Source organism: Cantharellus anzutake (genome assembly GCF_015039405.1).
Source record: "Cantharellus anzutake strain C23 chromosome Unknown EI90scaffold_22, whole genome shotgun sequence".
Lineage (NCBI taxonomy): Eukaryota > Fungi > Basidiomycota > Agaricomycetes > Cantharellales > Hydnaceae > Cantharellus > Cantharellus anzutake.
The window spans coordinates 156,114-175,311 of NW_024066972.1; the positions used below are offsets into that span (position 1 = coordinate 156,114).

At 47.5% G+C, this 19,198-nt stretch overlaps 7 protein-coding genes across 7 annotated transcripts; 3 read left to right on the top strand and 4 right to left on the bottom strand.

The window, feature by feature from the left end:
• EI90DRAFT_3056853 (uncharacterized protein) lies at positions 1-1,167 on the top strand. The gene is made up of 5 exons (XM_039060256.1): positions 1-64; positions 120-140; positions 448-479; positions 703-725; positions 748-1,167. The coding sequence occupies exons 2-5, from the start codon at positions 133-135 to the stop codon at positions 967-969; spliced, it is 285 nt and encodes a 94-aa protein (XP_038916268.1). The 5' UTR covers positions 1-64; positions 120-132; the 3' UTR covers positions 970-1,167.
• Positions 1,168-4,225: 3,058 nt separating this feature from the next.
• Positions 4,226-5,798, top strand: EI90DRAFT_3016234 (uncharacterized protein; the record flags this gene model as incomplete). Its single annotated transcript, XM_039056965.1, has 5 exons — positions 4,226-4,598; positions 4,648-5,000; positions 5,064-5,360; positions 5,413-5,470; positions 5,491-5,798. The coding sequence occupies 5 exons, from the start codon at positions 4,226-4,228 to the stop codon at positions 5,796-5,798; spliced, it is 1,389 nt and encodes a 462-aa protein (XP_038916269.1).
• On the top strand, positions 5,799-6,107 carry EI90DRAFT_3123237 (uncharacterized protein; the record flags this gene model as incomplete). The annotated part of the gene is made up of 1 exon (XM_039063591.1): positions 5,799-6,107. The coding sequence occupies one exon, from the start codon at positions 5,799-5,801 to the stop codon at positions 6,105-6,107; it is 309 nt and encodes a 102-aa protein (XP_038916270.1).
• Positions 6,108-9,150: 3,043 nt separating this feature from the next.
• On the bottom strand, positions 9,151-10,130 carry EI90DRAFT_957360 (uncharacterized protein). Its single transcript, XM_039068284.1, has 4 exons — positions 10,095-10,130; positions 9,692-9,966; positions 9,296-9,632; positions 9,151-9,227 (listed from the first exon to the last, which is right to left on the bottom strand). The coding sequence occupies exons 2-3, from the start codon at positions 9,912-9,914 to the stop codon at positions 9,319-9,321; spliced, it is 537 nt and encodes a 178-aa protein (XP_038916271.1). The 5' UTR covers positions 9,915-9,966; positions 10,095-10,130; the 3' UTR covers positions 9,151-9,227; positions 9,296-9,318.
• A 960-nt stretch (positions 10,131-11,090) lies between these two features.
• EI90DRAFT_3016235 (uncharacterized protein) lies at positions 11,091-13,021 on the bottom strand (the record flags this gene model as incomplete). Its single annotated transcript, XM_039056966.1, has 5 exons — positions 11,091-11,191; positions 11,244-11,283; positions 11,340-11,436; positions 12,052-12,616; positions 12,670-13,021. 5 exons carry the CDS (start codon positions 13,019-13,021, stop codon positions 11,091-11,093), a joined length of 1,155 nt encoding a protein of 384 aa, XP_038916272.1.
• Positions 13,022-14,270: 1,249 nt separating this feature from the next.
• EI90DRAFT_957216 (uncharacterized protein) lies at positions 14,271-14,896 on the bottom strand. Its single transcript, XM_039068283.1, has one exon. The coding sequence runs from the start codon at positions 14,806-14,808 to the stop codon at positions 14,416-14,418; it is 393 nt and encodes a 130-aa protein (XP_038916273.1). The 5' UTR covers positions 14,809-14,896; the 3' UTR covers positions 14,271-14,415.
• A 2,420-nt stretch (positions 14,897-17,316) lies between these two features.
• Positions 17,317-19,198, bottom strand: EI90DRAFT_2919784 (cytochrome P450; the record flags this gene model as incomplete). The annotated part of the gene is made up of 11 exons (XM_039054716.1): positions 17,317-17,518; positions 17,574-17,690; positions 17,761-17,803; positions 17,856-17,906; positions 17,961-18,019; positions 18,083-18,324; positions 18,380-18,448; positions 18,506-18,640; positions 18,690-18,753; positions 18,805-18,993; positions 19,050-19,198. Coding segments are annotated over 11 exons (1,320 nt in total), but the record flags the coding sequence as incomplete, so codon positions are not given.

Genomic DNA, 19,198 nt, shown 5'->3' on the forward strand with positions numbered 1-19,198 from the left:
CCTTGACAAACTGTGCCACGCCGCTACATCAAGTCCAATGGTGGTTTGTTTTGGCTGCGGCTCGGTCAGTATCAGACTCTAAAGGCAAATTTGTCGGCACAAACACATGTAAATACTAGTTAATTGAGCAAGATGTGTGCGTCAACGAGCACAAAGAGATCCAATCGGGAGCGCGCGCATGGAAAGCGGAAGGGATACGAAACTGGGAAAACTCAATCAAGTGGCTGTCCAATCCGTCCGGTCGATGCCTTCAAGCACGTTTGAACTCTGTTGTAAGCGGGCTTGCCTACTTTGCAGTCTCTGCTCTTCACTCATTTGCCTCACCTGTAGGGAACAACACTGTGTCTCTAATCGATTATCCGAGGCTTCTGATCACTTCACAATGGACGCATCGTCCTGACCCTTAGAAGTGACCGAAATTGTAGTTAGTGAACGGCGAATGTGTAGCATAGCGTTTATTCCTCGTAAAACCAGCACCTGTCTGAGGTAACACAAAGCGTTCTTTCTTCGGGTTATTCGTCCTTGACCTTTCCATTTTCAACCTCCCATTGTGCGTCTTAACGTAATCCGCTCATTTGCTACTGCTTCGTCGTTTGTTGATGCCCCGCTTCGGATCCTGCAGTTATTGGTCGTTCATGTGTCTGTCAATTCACACAGGTCTTCCTTTTGCCCCGACCTTATGTCCGCTGGTTTGTTTGACAGGCTTCCTCGTTTATCCGGTGATCGTGGCCCCGAGACCATACTCAGGTGCTGAATACGCTCGGGGGGGTAACAAATGCTCTGGACTTACCTAATGTTGGGCACGTTCAAGTAATCCTCCTTTCTGTCTGTCGTCTGCTGCTACTCGCGTACTGCGCCGCCCAATTGTTCCCTTTCGATCCGCCGCCGCAGTCCCGTTCAAATCACGATCCGTTGGCATCACTTGGTGTGGCGGTGTGGCGCAGCTGGGCTTGCAAGGTTTCAAACTAGACAATTGACATTATCCCTTTCCACCCGGGTTGGGAGTTGAAGTCGCATTTTTGGACTCACATTTCTTGCTATGCGGACGATACCTTATGCTGAAAAAAAGCCTAGGACGCTGGCAGCTGTTCCTTCATTCGATGACGATGGGATTAGGGTTGCATGTACATACACCTATCCAAAATGCGGGAGGAATGATGACCAAGATGGGGTTTGGTATAGATCAGGTAGAGGCGATTGCAAAGAAGTGAAGGTAAGAACAAACAAGATAACCCGCGCGGTGGCGTAAACAAACCCAATGAATGCGGTCGCAAGACCAGGCGGCCATTCACTACCACCAACCCGTACACTGAACATAAAAAAGCCAGGGAAGACTGTAATAATTATCGCTGAAACCCGCCATAGAAGCATCTCTACATGTGTTGGAAAGCGAAATGACCATGCAAGGCAATGGATTCCCCCAAAGATCATCCCAGTGACTATAAATATGAGATCAAATTCCACGTCCCCGATCCTTGTCACGGGGGATATCAGATCTACATCAGTCTCCGTTTTAGGTGTCGGTTGATCAACATTGGTCCCGGAGGTCGGAGGATCAGGATTGGACTCTCTGGCCACATGGATTGGGAATCGAATGTTAACGGGTTTATGCCACCACAACACATAAACAACAACACTTAGTGCCGCATACGCCAGCGTCATTGTCTCGAGTTGTGATCTGTGTAAATGGCTTGCCCATCGTCCGACATATTGAGCGATAAACCATAGTACAGCGGTTTGCAATTGAATTGTCACGTGATCAAATTTTGTCCCGCTGCCCGAAAACAAGGCCGACAAAGAACACTGCACATCTCAGCAACCGCATGAGTTAAACACTTGCGGTTTGCTGGAAAATGTTCGTATATTCATTTTCCCGAGACCTTTTTGAGCGATAATCATAATTCTCATTTTTTGCGAGTTAAGGTTTTTCACCTTTGTGCGCATTTTTCTCGACAATGGCTGGGTGGAATGGGCTGAAACTTGGGCAGCGAGAGCTTTGGCCCCATATCTAGGGACCTTTTTTTTCTTTCGTTGATAGGTTGTGTACTTAGTTTTTTATCGTTCACATGCTCCCCGTGGCAATGATACTCATTGTGCATGATTTACTTGACAATGACTTGGTGGAATGGGCCAAAATTTAGGCAGCGAGGAGTCTTGCCTTTTGCCTCGGGACCTTTTTTTTTTGTTGTCGATGAGTCGCATTTTTGTTTTTTTTGTCATTTACATGTTTCTTGCGGCAATGAAATTCATAGAATTCTGTATGTGCACGATTTTATTGACAATGGCTAGGTGAAATGGGGTGAAATTTGGACAGCAAGGAGTCTTACTCTTCACCTCGGGACCTTTTTCTTTGTTAGTCGATAGGTTGCGTTTTTGTTTTTTTGTTGCTATTCACGCATTCCCCGTGGCTGTGGGATTCATGCAACTCATTGTGCATCATTTTCTCAACAATCCATCAGTATAACGGGGCGAAAGTTGCGCAGCGAGGAGTTTAACCTTTCATCTTGGGACCTTTCTTTTTTTTTCGTCGATCGGTTGTCTTTTTGATTTTTATCATTTTCGTCTTCCCTGCGGCCATATGGAGCGCTGGCGGCTTCTTCCATGAAGCCTCTGTTCATTGTCTCTGTTCACTCTCCATGGCACTCTCGCGTCAGAAAACCTTCTCCACATAGGTACCTACCTGTTCTCAGGTATACCTTTGTTTCTGGTGGCAGTTACCGCATGGTCAAGTGCTGGCATGCCATCTCTGCCAGCCGATCCAAAGGACGCGCCACCGATGCTCTGTAACTCGATCACTGCACACTTGTGAGAGCTCAGCACAGGCGATCGTATACAAGTAAGCCATATTATCCTTCCACTTTGGTGGTTTTGGCTTTATTTTACATAGTTTCTTATTTATTTTTTATCACTTCCTTGACCCGATCGTTGATCTCAGGTGGTTCGCTTCGAGTACATCCCCCATAAGGCCACACGAACACGCAGGCAAAACTTTCCGATCAAATCCCCCTTATCATCGTCTGCGATCGCTTCGACTTTGTTCACGATCTCGCTAAGCACCTGCCTGCGCCTCTGGTAAGCCATATTACATTCACTTCCACCTTGACGGTCCTGATGCAGGTCCTTACCCATTCCCTACCAATTCCCCAGCCCGACCGTTGATCTCAGGCAAGTTCCTGGGGTTTGCTTCAAGTGCATCCTGCCAAACGAATACACAGGCGAAACTTCCCGATCAACTCCCCCTTATCATCATCTGCGATCACTCCGACTTTGTTCACAATCTTGTTGAGCACTCATTGGCGTCTCCGGTAAGCCATACCACGCCTCCACCTTGATGGTTTTGACATCATTTTACGTAGTTTCTTATTCATTTTCTACCACTTCCTCGGCTTGATCGTTGATCTCAGGCAAATTCCTGAAGCTCGCTTCGAGCACATCCTGCCAAACAAACCACAGTGGACAGCGGAATCCAGTCTTCTACAACGCATCAGCACTATTGGCGGTGGCGGCTGTTGGAAAACAGCGCGCTAGCGCGGCCGTGCGAGTTTTCGTACAGCCACATTCCCACGGCCGAGCGAGGAACTCGCCCGGCCAGCCACATTTATTTATTCATTCTTTTGTATTCATTTCGGACTATCCGCTCCCAAACTACATGGGAATTACCGCTCTTTGAATCCTTTTTCCCTCAGTTCTCTTTCGCATTATTTGCTTGAGACTGAGGTTAGCAACAATCATTCCTTTATTTCAACCTATACTTATATACTGTATATTACCTCTAGTTGCCCCGCTTCACTAGGTAATATATTCTAGTTCTCTTTCGCATTATTTGCTTGAGACTGAGTTGCCCGCTTCGCTAGCAATCTCATATTACTTTAGCGGCATCCTGGGGCCTTCCTTGGGGGAGTTAACGTGCGTACTATTATGGCCACCTTCTTGTATACTCACGAATGGTCTCCAGTTCTATAAGCCTTTGGTTATTGGCAAATAACGCAAAGGGTGTACAGGGTGAGTTGAATCAATATACCCTATGTAATTTGTCGTTGCTCATATAGTATTATATTTTAGAAGTCTTATCACCGTAAGGTCTCATCTTGAAACCAATGTATCCTGCCAGACATCTTGAAATATAATGACCACTTTATGGAACGCCAGATCTGTTCAGGGTCCACAACGGCTTCTTCCGTTGTGCACCTTCTCTCAATTTTTTGCATGCGCACGCATTTCCTCAATGTCAGAAAGAACTACGAGATCCAAAAGCAAAAGAACGAGGCTAGAGACACTGAGGATATCGACAAAAGACGCTCCACCAGAACCCGCAGTGACAGATTCCATTTCTGGTGAGGCCTCCAAAGTCCCCTGCCCACGCCGACTGCGACTGGGACCACCAAAACGTCCTACCCAGTCACCCCCACCGACTATGGACCCAAATCTGAATGCTTTGGTAGCAGTTTCTGCTGCCTTGCAACCAGAAACGCCGGACACTGAAAAAATATTGGGTGTGATGCCGCCCCAGCCATTTGAATGGGATTATTCAGCCACGCCGGCCTTGGGTCCTGCAGTACAAGCAAATATCGATGTATTTGATTTGCCAAGAACAATGAGTAAGTCAAATTTCCAGGATAGAATTCAAACTTACATTTTTGAATTTAGGTGTGTCCAACGCCCTTTCCAAGCTACCGCAGTACCGCAAGCGTAGTCTAAGTCTTGATGGACCCCAACCCATCGATATTACCTACATGGTCAATGTGGGAGGAAAATTCAAAGCTTGCCGGCTGCTCAGCACAGAGAAGCATACAAACTGGCGTGCTGCAATTGTTGAGGCATCAGGGTTCTCGCAGACATACAGCTTCAAGCATGAGCTTGCATGGAAGATGTACTCTGCTCCTAAGAACCAGGACCCAGTTGCGGTTGACAATAAAAATGACTACAAAATGATGATCGGTGAGGTTGAAAAAGTGAGAATGAAGAAGGAGCCAATGGTCGCAATCATTATTGGCAACTTGGTATGTAAATGGAATTAAGGCCTACCAGACTGACCATTTACTAACGGATCCATCGGTCAACAGCCGAAAGACAATGCAGAACCATCTCGAGGCAGCAAACAGACTTGGAAGTCAAAGAAGGCAAGAATTGAGCAGCCGAATCCACTAACCTCTGGTTCGGATTCCGAGGCCAATTCTGAGCCTAGGGAGCACAAGATTCCAGGGACATTGTCGGTCCACGAGCTAGAAGAACAGATTAGAAATCAAAATCCTTTCTGCGAGTCGCACAAGCAACACTGCCATGTGTCATCAGCTCATGGTAGTGAAGGTCGGCATGTTGTTCTGACCAAATCAAAGATCAAGTGCTGGGCTCGGACAATTGTATGTGCATTAATATTTACATCATCAGTGATATTTCACTAACTTACTGCAGGATCAGGGTGTTTGCTCAATTAAAGAACCCCCGAAGTACTTCCTTCAGGAAGCTGATGGTGACCTCCCTCCGCTCCAGCGAAGCCGGTGAAAACTATGCCAGCACCCCAACCTCCGACTTCTTTCAACACTCCACTTCCGAGTGCTGGATTGGGGATGATGTCTGCCATGGCCAACACCTCTCTCCAAGGTGGTATCCAAGGTTCCGTCCCATGGCCTGCAATGTATTCGGCATTCCCTCCAATGTACCCACCTTCCTATTACTTTCCGGATCCAAGGACTGCCTTCCACTCCCCCAATAATTACCCGGCACCTAATTACCCAGCACCTGGCTTATATGGTGCCAGTGCACAATTCAGTCATCACCAACGGCAAGGAACATCATGAATGGCCAACTCAAGCAGTGACGACTCTACACCCCCTTCATCGGCATTCCCCACTATTGCACAATGGCTAACAACACTTGAGAGTGATGCGGACTACAACCCTGACCATCTATGCTTCTCTCAATATGCCAGTGAGATCAACAAGCAGGGGTATTACCGCTTGGACGAGCTGTCGCGGGCCTGTCAGAATAAGGGGCTTCATGAACTTGGCGTTCAAATCCCCCCTGGTCTTTCGGAGAAATTGTGTCATGCAATGCGACGTGAAGTTAGGAAAACTTCTCGCAAATTTTTGGCATCACGCAAACTTTAGTGATTTTGTTTCATGTCTTTACTTCATGTTCAACAAAAATGATAGTTAAAATCAAAATACATGTTCAATCTACATGGTACCCGAATCAGTAAACCACCCTTCCGCATCCTGAGATGTTATGGTACAGTAGACATCACACAAATGATTCTCAATGACTGCATCATTCTCTGTATTCATGACTTCCCGAATCCATGTTCCATGGCGACGCAAAATTTGTTTGAATTTGGAGAATGACTCTTCGATTGGGTTGTAGTCAGGAGAGTATGGAGGAAGATAGATCAATTTACACCCACTGAATGATATCCATGTCACCAACAAACTTTTGAGAATAAAAGAATCAGCATACCGTCTCTCAACCATATGCTTGATGGAGGGGTGTTTGTGAATCGAGCAATTGTCCATCACGATAACAGAGTTGTTGAGCGGAAATGGGTTCATTTCTCCTAATAATTTGCAAATGAAGCGACGAAAGTGTCGCATATCATAAGAACCATTCCGTGCTTCAACATAGAGTGGGCTGTCCAATGATAGTCCAGGAAGTACAGAAAATCTATGGAAGGACAAAGACTCAAGCATTAATCCCTCAGCGATCCAGAATAACATGTACCCACCTTTTGCCCTTTAAGCGGCTTGAATGAACACAGGCACGGTACCCCTTCCGCACCCATCCTCTGATCTGTTGTGTGGTACGCTTGTCAACAGCCGTCTCATCGACAAAGACTAACTGGTTTGGGAGATAATTTTCAAGGACATCTTTCCGCCACTCCATACGCTTCTCCTCATTGCGTTCCTGAGCTTTGCGTTGCAACTTGATGTTGAATGGATTAGAATGTAATACAAGAGTTGGTTAGTCATACATACCTTCTTCATGGTAAATCCCTCACGGTTCAGCATCCTCCATATGGATGACTGGGAGACAATTGTGCCCCGTCGATCAATAAGCCTTCGTTGGAGCTCATCTAAGAACAGATCGGGCTGCGCATCCAACAAGCCAATAAGAAACTATAGAATTTGAGGTCAAAATCATCAAAGTTGAACAAGAATATGGATTACCTGTGTGTCTTCTGCACTGAGCTCTCGTGGACGGCCTCCAGCTTTGGGCTGTGGCAGATCAAACTGGCCGTACTTTCGGTAGCGGGCACGCCAGCGCTGGACAGTGTGAACACTAACACCAGAGAGAAATTCTGTCATATCCGAGCCCAGGTAGGCATCTATGCGAAGAACAAGAGCTTTAAATTCACTTGAAAAAGTTGGGGGTGCCATGCAGATATGACGAGGAATGACGGAAATAGCTGACACATTTGAACGAGGAAATTACATAAGGAACAAGTAAATCTCTTGGGCAAGCCCGTCGCATAAGGAGGTTAAGGGAGAGACCGAAAATGTAAGAACTCTCGCCTCAGATTCAATAAAAAGAACCGAGGCAAGAGGAGTTCCAAAAATTTGCCCAAAGCTCAAACCGAGTGGCGGGCTTGGTGTTTGAACACGGAATAGGCATTTGTAACATCAACGGGCAGAAGCCTTTCGCATAGGCGATGTACGCAAGATATGGATCGGAGTATTTGCCAATAACAAGGCTTTAAACCGGAAATCTTTCGTGAGTATGTAGCCATAATATCAAGTACGCACATTATCTCAAGATGTTGTTGCTGTCAATATAAATCCTGGCTAATGCGCAATAGGAAACTACATAAAATGATGTCAAAACCATCAAGGTGGAGGCATAGTACGGCTTACCAGAGACGCCGATGAGTGCTTAACAAGATTGTGAACAAAGTCGAAGTGATCGCAGACGATGATAAGGGGGAGTTGATCGGGAAGTTTCGCCTGTGTATTCGTTTGGCAGGATGCACTCGAAGCGAACCCCAGGAGCTTGCCTGAGATCAACGGTTGGGCCGGGGAATTGGTAGGGAACGGGTAAGGAACTGCATCAGGACCGTCAAGGTGGAAGTGAATGTAATATGGCTTACCAGAGGCACAGGCAGGCGCTTAGTGAGATTGTGAACAAAGTCGAAGCGATCGCAGACGATGATAAGGGGGATTTGATCGGAAAGTTTCGCCTGCGTGTTCGTGTGGCCTTATGGGGGATGTACTCGAAGTGAACCACCTGAGATCAATGATCGGGTCAAGGAAGTGATAAAAAATAAATAAGAAACTATGTAAAATAAAGTCAAAACCACCAAAGTGGAAGGATAATATGGCTTACTTGTATACGATCGCCTGCGCTGAGCTCTCGCAAGTGTGCAGTGATTGAGTTACAGAGCATCGGTGGCGCGTCCTTTGGATCGGCTGGTGGAGATGGCATGCCAGCACTTGACCATGCGGTAACTGCCACCAGAAACAAAGGTATACCTGAGAACAGGTAGGTACCTATGTGGAGAAGGTTTTCTGACACGAGAGTGCCATGGAGAGTGAACAGAGACAATGAACAGAGGCTTCACGGAAGAAGCCGCCAGCGCTCCATATGGCCGCAGGGAAGACGAAAATGATAAAAATCAAAAAGACAACCGATCGACGAAAAAAAAGAAAGGTCCCAAGATGAAAGGTTAAACTCCTCGCTGCGCAACTTTCGCCCCATTATACTGATGGATTGTTGAGAAAATGATGCACAATGAGTTGCATGAATCCCACAGCCACGGGGAATGCGTGAATAACAACAAAAAAACAAAAACGCAACCTATCGACTAACAAAGAAAAAGGTCCCGAGGTGAAGAGTAAGACTCCTTGCTGTCCAAATTTCACCCCATTTCACCTAGCCATTGTCAATAAAATCGTGCACATACAGAATTCTATGAATTTCATTGCCACAAGAAACATGTAAATGACAAAAAAAACAAAAATGCGACTCATCGACAACAAAAAAAAAAGGTCCCGAGGCAAAAGGCAAGACTCCTCGCTGCCTAAATTTTGGCCCATTCCACCGAGTCATTGTCAAGTAAATCATGCACAATGAGTATCATTGCCACGGGGAGCATGTGAACGATAAAAAACTAAGTACACAACCTATCGACGAAAGAAAAAAAAAAGGTCCCTAGATATGGGGCCAAAGCTCTCGCTGCCCAAGTTTCAGCCCATTCCACCCAGCCATTGTCGAGAAAAATGCGCACAAAGGTGAAAAACCTTAACTCGCAAAAAATGAGAATTATGGTTATCGCTCAAAAAGGTCTCGGGAAAATGAATATACGAACATTTTCCAGCAAACCGCAAGTGTTTAACTCATGCGGTTGCTGAGATGTGCAGTGTTCTTTGTCGGCCTTGTTTTCGGGCAGCGGGACAAAAATTGATCACGTGACAATTCAATTGCAAACCGCTGTAATTGAAGGACAATGATGGATTTAGCAAACGGATCCCCTTTGCTTCTGTCAAGAATCTCCTCCTTTGTTATTGCGGCCTTTCTAGCATTCCCAGACTTCTCAATTATCCCGGGGTATCGCTGCAGGTCGTCCCGGTAACCCAACGCACTTTCCGCCGATGGGTCAAAGAAACCATGCATGGCGACAAAGTATGAATGTGTAAAGGTCCACCCTTGTTACAAGTGCAAGTCAGAGCCTGATTTTTGCATTCTCCTCAAATTCAAGGCACACCTTCAACATTCCTGCATTTCTTTGATATTTCCCAGGATTTAAAAAAATCCCTCCATGCAAATACCAGAATGATCTCTGGTGAAAGCAGTGAAAGCAGCGTGAAGCCGACACGGGGTGATCTAAACGACCAGGCACCATAATAGTGCTTTGGCACGTTTGGGTGCACTGCTGTCCAAATGCAGGCAAAGACGGTAAGGAGACAGCTATAGACGATGCCCCACATCGTTCGGCAATTTCGGAGATCGTTGCAAGCATCAGATATATTTGGTGGGAAACTAGTGGCATTGCGAGGGAAGATAGGCGCTGAGTAAACACTGTGAGCAAGAAGAAAGGTGGTGATAAGAGTGATTGCCATCGTGCGGAGTGCGGGTATAGGCACATCAAACATGGACTGAATACGTACGTGTAGGCAGCTTTATACTGTGGACTTACGTATGTTGTTTTGTTAGCCATGTTTGGGGCTCCGAATTACATCTAGCTCATTCACAGTTCTTCGATGACGCAGTGAAGCAGTCCCCCCCAAAAAAAAAAAACAGCCAAATTCCGCGTGAAGGGCACGCATGGTGAGCTCTTACATAAGCACGCAAAGAAAAGGGGGACATCGATCCTCGAGCTTTTCCGGAGAAGCGATGCGCGATCCAGAATTATGTTTATTATAAAAATAAAATAAAATAAAACACCGCGCGCGCGGTTTGGATGGAAGGCCTAGCTGATTGACTATTTAGAAAAATGGTGGGCACTCACCATTTATTTTTTGCTATGCTTGCTGGACTTGTGCGAGCTTGTATGTGATCAGAAATAATTGATTCACACTTTATAGTAAACCTCCTGAACAAACCGAAAACGAGAAGCACATCACGCAGATCCGCAACTGCATAGTCTCGGAAATGAATTACCGCATTTTCATTCGGATGCACGTGTTGAACACCATGGGGCCAAGGCTACATAATGAATTCCCTCTTCTTGGGACCTTTCAGAGAAAACTCGGGAATCCCTGTTGAATGCGAGTCGCAATCCTCGTCAGACAGTGAATACCCTCTCACAGCTCCTGAATCATCGAGGTCAAGTCAGCCCCGGTCAGTCCCGAAGCCCGCGTGATCCTAGCCCAACCCCCGGTTGCCGGAACGAAGCTAACAAGTCAGTCAGGGCACATTCCACAGCGGGCCCGCACAGTGGCATGACCATTTGTTGAGTTTATTCATACTATAACCCCGTATTAGAATTCTTGGGATCGTAGCGTACGCTGAGGCCATCCTCGTTCCTACTGGAGCCAGCACCCGTTTGAGGCCACGCGGCGTTTTGTGGTCGGGTCATCCATGAGACTTTATCTCTGGCTCTTCACTTCCGGAACTTCACCGTGCGCCTTGTCGTGTTTTATTTAACGCAACCCGCTCATTCGCTATTGCTTGGTCGCAAGTTGTTCATGGGGTGTTCTTGCACTTATTGGCGGTGCATATGTTGACCGTTTCGCATGGCCGCCACCCGGTGTCTGCTGCACGTCTGATAGGCCTCTTGGTTTATCAGGCGATCGTGGCCTTGAAATCGTACTTACATGCTGGATTCACTTTGGGGTGCAAATGCTCCTGGTCAACCTGGGGCCATGCACAGAGCGCCAGCCATCGTGCATTATTTGCCACCGCATGCGTACTCTGCCATCCTTTTTCCTTTGGATCCCCGCCGAGCCTCGTTCAAGCCATGAACTGTATCTTGTCCAGTTGGGCTTAAGTTTCAAATTTACCAGACACCTGGTGTCGACCGTTTTCGACCGGGTGCTGTGGACATGAACGATTGAAGTCGATCCTCCCCATACACACCATGCTTTGTGCAGGACGCTGGCAGCTGCTTTTGTGAAGGGGGTTCGTCATCGACAAACAACTGCAATAACACGCTTCGTCTGACTCTGTCAATCTCTTAGATGTCATTCAAGTCCCCACCCCCATAGATCGCCATGCCAGTCCTGTCAACGGTAGCACAACTGCTTCCACAGTAGATTAAAATCAGAAGCACAAATGTGCACATATCTATCCGAGATGCGGGAGAAATGAGGTCCAAGACGGGGTCCGGTATAGATCAGGAGGAGGTGAACGCAAAGAAGTGAGAACAAGATAATCCGGGCAGCGGCGTAAGTAATTTCCATGAGTGCCTCGAATATTAAAACTATGGCGGAGCGAGAATCAGCGGAGTGATCGCCAGACACTATGCCTACACCAAGAATCTCAGCCACAGCAAAACGATACCAATCTTCAACACGGCGGGAACTGGTTCTGCGTCTCGACATGGACAGAATAGGGGACGCTATCATATGTATCGCTGAAATTCGCCACAGAATCATCTCTGCACGTGTCGGAAAGGAAAATGACCATGCAAAGCAATGGATTCCACCAAAGATGATCCCAGTGGCCACACCAGCCCAAATAGGACCATATCCAACGATCTCCGCTAGAGTGGGATTCAGAACTGCCCCATTCTCCAGACTGGGCGCTGGCTGATCGGCATCGAGGTCCTTGGAATTCGGAGGATCAGAACGGTTGGAATCTTTCGTCACGCGGATCGGGAATCGGATGAGAGTAGGTTTATGCCACCACAGCATGTAATCGATGACACTTAGTGTCGCATACGCCAACGTCATTGTCTCGAGTTGCGATCTGTGTAAATGGCCCGCCCATCGTCCGATGTAATGAATGATAAACCATAGTAGTTGAAGGATAACGATGAATTTTGCAAACCAGTCCCCTTTGCTTCTGTCAAGAATTTCCTCCTTTGTTACTATAACCTTCCTAGCGCCATTCTCCTTCTCAATTATGCCGGGGTATTTCCCGAGGACATCCAAAGGATTTTCGCTCCTTTTGGGAACTACTGCTGCTCCTTTGGATGGGTCAAAGAAACCGTTCATGATGACAAAGAATGAATGCGTCATCGTCCATCCTTGTAAAAAGCAGAGGTTGTCATGTGTATTTCCCCTTGAATTCAGGGCACACCTTTGATCATCTCGCATTTTCCTGTTATTCTCCGAGCCTCCAAGAAATCCCCCAACGCTCCCCCTAGAAGGATTTCCGGTGTAACCAGTGCTAGGATCATCAAGTAACCGCGAGACGATCCAGACACCAGGGTACTACGATCATTGGGATTTCGTATGTTTGGGTGCACTGCCGTCCAAATGCACGCAACAATGGTAAGGAGACAGGTATAGATGATGCTCCACATAGTTTGGCAATTGCGTAGGTCATTACAAGCATCAGACACATCTAGCGAGAGACTGATGTTATGAGGGAGGATAGGCACTGCATGAACACCGTAGGCAAGAATGAATGTGATGAGAGTGGTTGTCATCGGAGTGGGGATTACGGGCCTATCAGACGTAAACCAAGTATATGCTTTATATATACTGTGGACCAGCGCGGATGCGCGCGTGGAAGTTGCGCCGGCATGGAAATAGAAACGGTTGATTCCCTCTATTAGTTCCCCAGAATTGCCGGAGGAGGACACGAGCAGCAGGGGATCTCATATCGAATACAACTTCTCGCCAGGCAGTTGCCGTCGAATAAACCTCCAAGCTTTCTGGACGAACCGAAATGAGAAGGTATGAGAATCACATCATGCAGGCCCGTAATCTCGGAAATCAAACGCCGTATCCTCATTCACTCAGAACAGATGCGCGTGTTGAACATGCGCTAGCAAGGAGGCAAAGTTAATGAATCCCCTCCTTATCGGTTCTCAGGAACTGTCAAAGAAAACTCGACCACCAGGGAGTACCAGTTGAATGAAACCAGGCGAATCTTCGCCCGAGAGCTGAGGCCACCTGGCAATCATCGAGGCCGACGAACCCTTGCTTAGTCCTGGACCTCGTACATCGCATTTCGTTTTCGAATCTTAGCCACAAAGTAATCCGGGGTCGCAGGAGCAAGGCTACCAGTTGGCCAGGTACATTGCATAGCGGACCGCTAGAATCACTTATTGAGCTCATTCATGCAATGGTATTGCCACTTTCGATTAGCCCTGAATCTGCAGCCACGTAAAGACCTTTCCGTTGTATGTGCCTTGACCGAATGAAGACTGCTGGATCCGATGGGACTACTAGCAGTCAAGAGGTTCTAACCTGTTTAAGGTCCCAAGAATGCGTCAAGTGATCCTCAAGCTTCTCTAAAGAAACAATGAGAAGCATACCGTGGGGAACCTTGTTCGTGGGTTCTCGGATATTAAACACCTTATCCTCATACTTCAAACTGATGCGCGCGTTGAACTTTGCGCCTGGATAAAGCAGAAACAATGGATCCACTCTTCAGTTTCTCCAGAACCGTCGGAGGAACTCAAGGACCAAGCGATCACTGTTGGGTGCAACTCGTAAGTCCTCACCAGATGGCAGATGCCACCTCGCAGTTTCCGATCATCAAATGCCCGCGAGCCTTGCTCAGTCCTGGGACTCGCGCATCGCATTTCCCCCGAATGCTAGCCGAAAAGTAACCCGAAATGGCAGAAGTGAAGTCACAAGTTAGCCAGTTGTACATTGCACATCGAACCCGCAAGGTACCATAGTTATTCGTTGAGTTCGTCCACACGATGACGTTGGCACTTTCGTTCAGGTCTGGATACATGGCTATGTATAGACCTGCCTGTACCTTGTGCGCGCTTTGAACGAATGGGGACCACCGGATCCGCAAAGCATCTCACAGCCCCGCAGCGAGTGTCCTGTGTGGATCCCGACTACACGGTTCCATATGTCAACATCAACAGACTCGTAGGTTCTGAGCCTTACGCTCACCACATCTGCCAGGCGCTGCTGGTTGTGAAGGGAGGAGAGCCCAAAGGGGTGAGGCACCAGGGGGGATAAGACCCAAAAAAGCAAGAGGACAGAAGTGGATAGCATGCAATGTAAAGGGACGAAAACCGGAGGACGAGCCTAAAAGAAGGCTGTGAGAACAGCACTTCCTGAGTTCCTGAGTAATAAGGCTACTGGCAGTCAAGAGATGCTGACTTGCACTTGCTTGGATCCCAAGCGAACACTGTAAGGGCAGTCGCGAAATTGATGCTATAGTACACTGTTGGATTGCAGAGGACCACCCATATAAGAGTTTGAGAATGGCAAAAGCGCCTGAAATAGGTATGCGTAATGCAGTCATGCATGTGCGACGGATGGAACGTTAGGCAGACGAGTGAATCAATGAGTTCCATTCAGTGTGGTGCAGCAGAAACGCGATGAAGCACCTACTCTTGGTAGGAAATGAGCATGTTAGGAACGTCTTTGTATAATCCCTGAATGACGACGGACATAGGGCGATCGAATGGAGGGCTTCTTCCATGTTGTTTTCGGCATACTCGTTGCGTTTCCTGGAGTAGGTCACGCGCAGCGAACTATGCTGCAGAGTGCGTGTTGTCTGGTATGGAGATATGGTGTCAAGCTTCGCTTGTTCTGCCGACTGCGTCATGGCTGAACCCACAATGGCCGAGTCGCTGATCGCATCCGCTCGCTATTCCTTCTTGTTCCATGTTATATGGACTCTTATCATTCGCTAGTGATTTAGAATGGTTTGGTGGTGGCCATCTTCAACGACGGTGCCGCCAAAGGATTTGAATTGAATCATCAGACTCATTCCAGTGATTTTATCTGCCAAGTAATATACACTTTATACACCATCAAATAACCACCTACCAGTGTTAGATTTTTCGACTGTGCCAGGGGCACACAATGAGTAAATTCAACAATCCGGTCTCTTGTGCAGTTTTCAATCATGCACCGTCCTTTGTTAGGATCTACATCTTCAACACGATTCTTTGTGTGTCTTGAAAGCCCTGAAGTGTGTGATTGTAATTGAGTGGGTGTTGTATCGATTGTGCCATGGAACACCGAGATCTCCCCATATTCGCTACCGGACTGGTCATCTTCTGTAAGTACGGTCTTTGTGGATGCCTCTTCAACGTCGCCCGTGTAAGTTACTCATTCCGACGGTAGGTCACGTTGTGTACGTATTACATAAGTCACCGTCCGTATGGGGTTACAGTAGGCAGGATTCCAGCCTCTACTAGGGTTACAGCTTAACCATTCCCCTATTCATCTTGACATCGCACCGATATCCCTGAACCGATACCTCTCATTATCTCTGCCGCCGCTATGGTGCCGGCAATAAGGATGTCGGACTGTCATTGCAACATCATGAGACTCACTTGACCTGTGATAAGGGTTTAACTAGGAGTCTTCCCTGGCCAGCATCCATTGTGGGGGCATGCCCTTTACCATCTCTGCCATAATTGGCGAGCCCGTGAAGACCATGGCGGATTATTCTAGTGGGATGGACCTCACCCGCCACTGAGAGGATCAAGTGCAAAGATCTATCAGGAAAAATACCGAGTTCGATTAATCCCAATAGTAACTCCGTCCTATGGACTTCACCTATGTTACGTACGTTCTCGCTATGTTTTGAGACTTTCATTCAAGTCGGGCCCCTTCCTTGGACAACACGATGCCCCTGTAATTGTGTCACGAGTGCCTTTGGCCCATCTGGCCTGTTCTTGGCCATCGAGTTTGGCTAGAGGCTTCCATTTAGGTCCTCCCTTCCTCGTCTTTCCATGTGGTTGCGTCTAGAAAGTCTAATGTTGGAGAGCGTGGAAGACTAAGATGACAAAGCGGATCGCCATTTGGTACCACCTCGTTCAAAACGACGGTTTTTTTTTTACCCACGCGTAGTTCGAACCGATAGAGCAGACAGGGTGAGATGAACAGCGTGTGGAGTTGAAAAACAGGAGGTTTTTATACTCTCCTTGTACTTGTTCGAAGCACTCTGACGCACGTTGCCATAAGCCGAGGGATTCACGACTCCTGTATACTGGTCAGACTAATCATAATAAAATACAATATGCGCAGTGACGAAACGACACTCGGGAAGAGGAAAGTGTATGGGGGAGGGGATCTTTGAATGCTCCGAATTTTACACATGTAGCAAGCAAATAAGGCCCAAATTTCACTGTATACGACTCATAGACTAAGTCATTTTCCAGCCGGACTCGAACAGTCAAGAACAGGTAAGCCTCCACAAGGGGAAATGGTGAAAATGTACGTACTCGCACAGAGACGCGGCAAAGGCATTCAGTTGTACAATTCCCATTTATTGCGGGCTCCTAGACGTTCTCAAGAATATATTCAGGTGTTCCAGGCGGCTTGAAGTAGTCGCAGGGGTCTGGATTGGCATCATCAGTCTTCTTCGTTGAACTGACCTGAATTGAAATAACGTACCTGCCACTTTGCTTGCTGTCCTCCAGCCACGATTTCCAGTTGAGACTGCGGCCAAGTGTCCAGGCTGGTGTGTACGATGTCTCCGATGCGTGACAGTACCAGGAGATCCTTATCCGGTGCCTCGAATTTGGCTCGTTGACCTTTCGAAACCCCACATTTCCTGACTGCGGCTGGACTCTGGCGCGATGATACTTATACGAGGTAATGACCACGACTCGCCGTGATGTTACATTTATATTTATTGCAAATCCTTCCCGTACAGGTGTAACTGAACGCAAAATTCATTGTTTAGCCTGAGCTCCTTGCCTGCGGAAGATATTATCAAGAGATTCGAGTGTTGCATTAATGAGTGCAGCAGCACCGAGAGATCTAGGCGTCAAATTGCAAGCTACGTTGTCGATTACACTAATGAGAAGGGAAATGAGCGATAACGCGCGGATAGCGGATGACAAGTAACGTAAAGGGCATACTTTGCGTGGCCTATACGGAGGTCAGGTTCGATGCAACCCTCTCCGACGCGCTGGGAGATACTGAAGGTTGATAAAATGGATGAAACCGTGATGAAGATGACAGCGTCTGCAAAGTGCGAACCGACGCATTTCCTAAAAGGAATGGCTCAATGCATGGATAAGTTGCAACAAAGCATAGAATAAATACCTTCTCCCAAACCCAAAGCTAATCTCCCTTGGATTCAGAGCTGGAGTTTTACCCAAGTGGCGTTCAGGTCTAAATTCTTCAGGATCAGGGTAATAATTTCCATCCCTGCTCATCCCCCTTCGAACATGCAATGTCGTCAGGAATGCCCTAAACGTTCATCAAGGCGCGGGCTGGTGAACAGACTGACCACTGATTTGCCATAATGAACGAGTCCTCTGGGATGAAATAACCTAGGTCGAGGCATCAATACCTTACGTTAGCGTCAAGAAGGGGAAATCATACCCTCAAAAACATCATCGTGAATTGGCGCGTGACCCGGGCCCATTGGGGTTGCTAACAAACGTTACAACATGTGAAGGATAACTAGCCTAGTGAAACAATACCTACCTGGGTGCCATCTATATACCTCCTTGATCAAGGCCTCGAGGTAGGGGAGCCGGCTTTGACTGCGGGGAGCGAAGAAAATAGCATCAGCGGAGGCGTTTCCCGAGCACGTGGCTCCCACCCACTCATCAAATGTTGGTAAACGTAGGACTTCATTCCTAGCCGAGGTCCCCAGTACTGAGTCCAATTCCTCCTGTGCTTTTCGCTGTACTGCAGGAAAGAGCATCATGGAGATAAGGAATGCGTTGATCACCGTGGCCGTCGATTCGATCCCAGCAGCATACAAAGTGCCGACGGCGTTTTTAACAGAATCCGGACTCTTCCCAGACGATAAGAGTCTATTCACAAGGCACGACGATTCGGTTCTCTAACAATAGGCATCAGAAATGCATCTAGCCGAAAAACATGCTTTTCTAACATACCTTCCTTTCCTGAGACGTTGCGTACTCAAAGGGTCGATTCATAAGCTCCGCGCGAGCGGCGCGCCAATACTACGCAGAAGTTGTACGATATCAGCATGTATCATAGACGATGCAATGGAAAATCACTTTGGCTTCCTTCTTGAACCCAGCGAATGGGAAAAAACTGGGAATATGAGCGAGGAAAGGGAAGAAGTCAACGAGATATCGGCCAAACAAGCCGGAAGTGATTGCTTGAACCAATTTTTCGGCGTCCTTCAAATACTGGAGAACGCATGAGTAAAGAAACTAGAAACTACTCACACTTACTTACCGGATCTTCGGGGGATATGACCGTTATTCCGTATGTCGTCTTGAGGATCATTGCGCCAATGCGACTTGAAACGGATTATTTGGCAAGGACCTAGTGAAGAACACTGGAAACTCACAAACGAAGACTTTCGGTCACTTCATGCGGATCATTGAGAGCATCGGCAAGTATGTGGAGTGCTGACTCCTGGAGTTCAGTATGAAATTCAGCCATCGCACCTTTGGCGATCACTTGGCGAAGTAGCCCCCGGTGCTCCCTCCAAAGGGCTCCATAAGGGGCAAGGGCAAAGCTTTCTGAGAAACCCATCCTACGGGCCCATTGGGAAAGATGAGACGGGCCCTGGGAGTCAACGCTGGCGCTCACAATTCCCCAAACATAGCCATCGTAGGACGATTCGAATAAATCGCCGCGTCCTTCTCAAGCATGTGCTTGGCTACGTCGTAGCTGTTAAGAACAACCATCTGACGGCCAAAGAGGTTGAAACGGATGATGTTCCCTGCAGGTTCATCCAG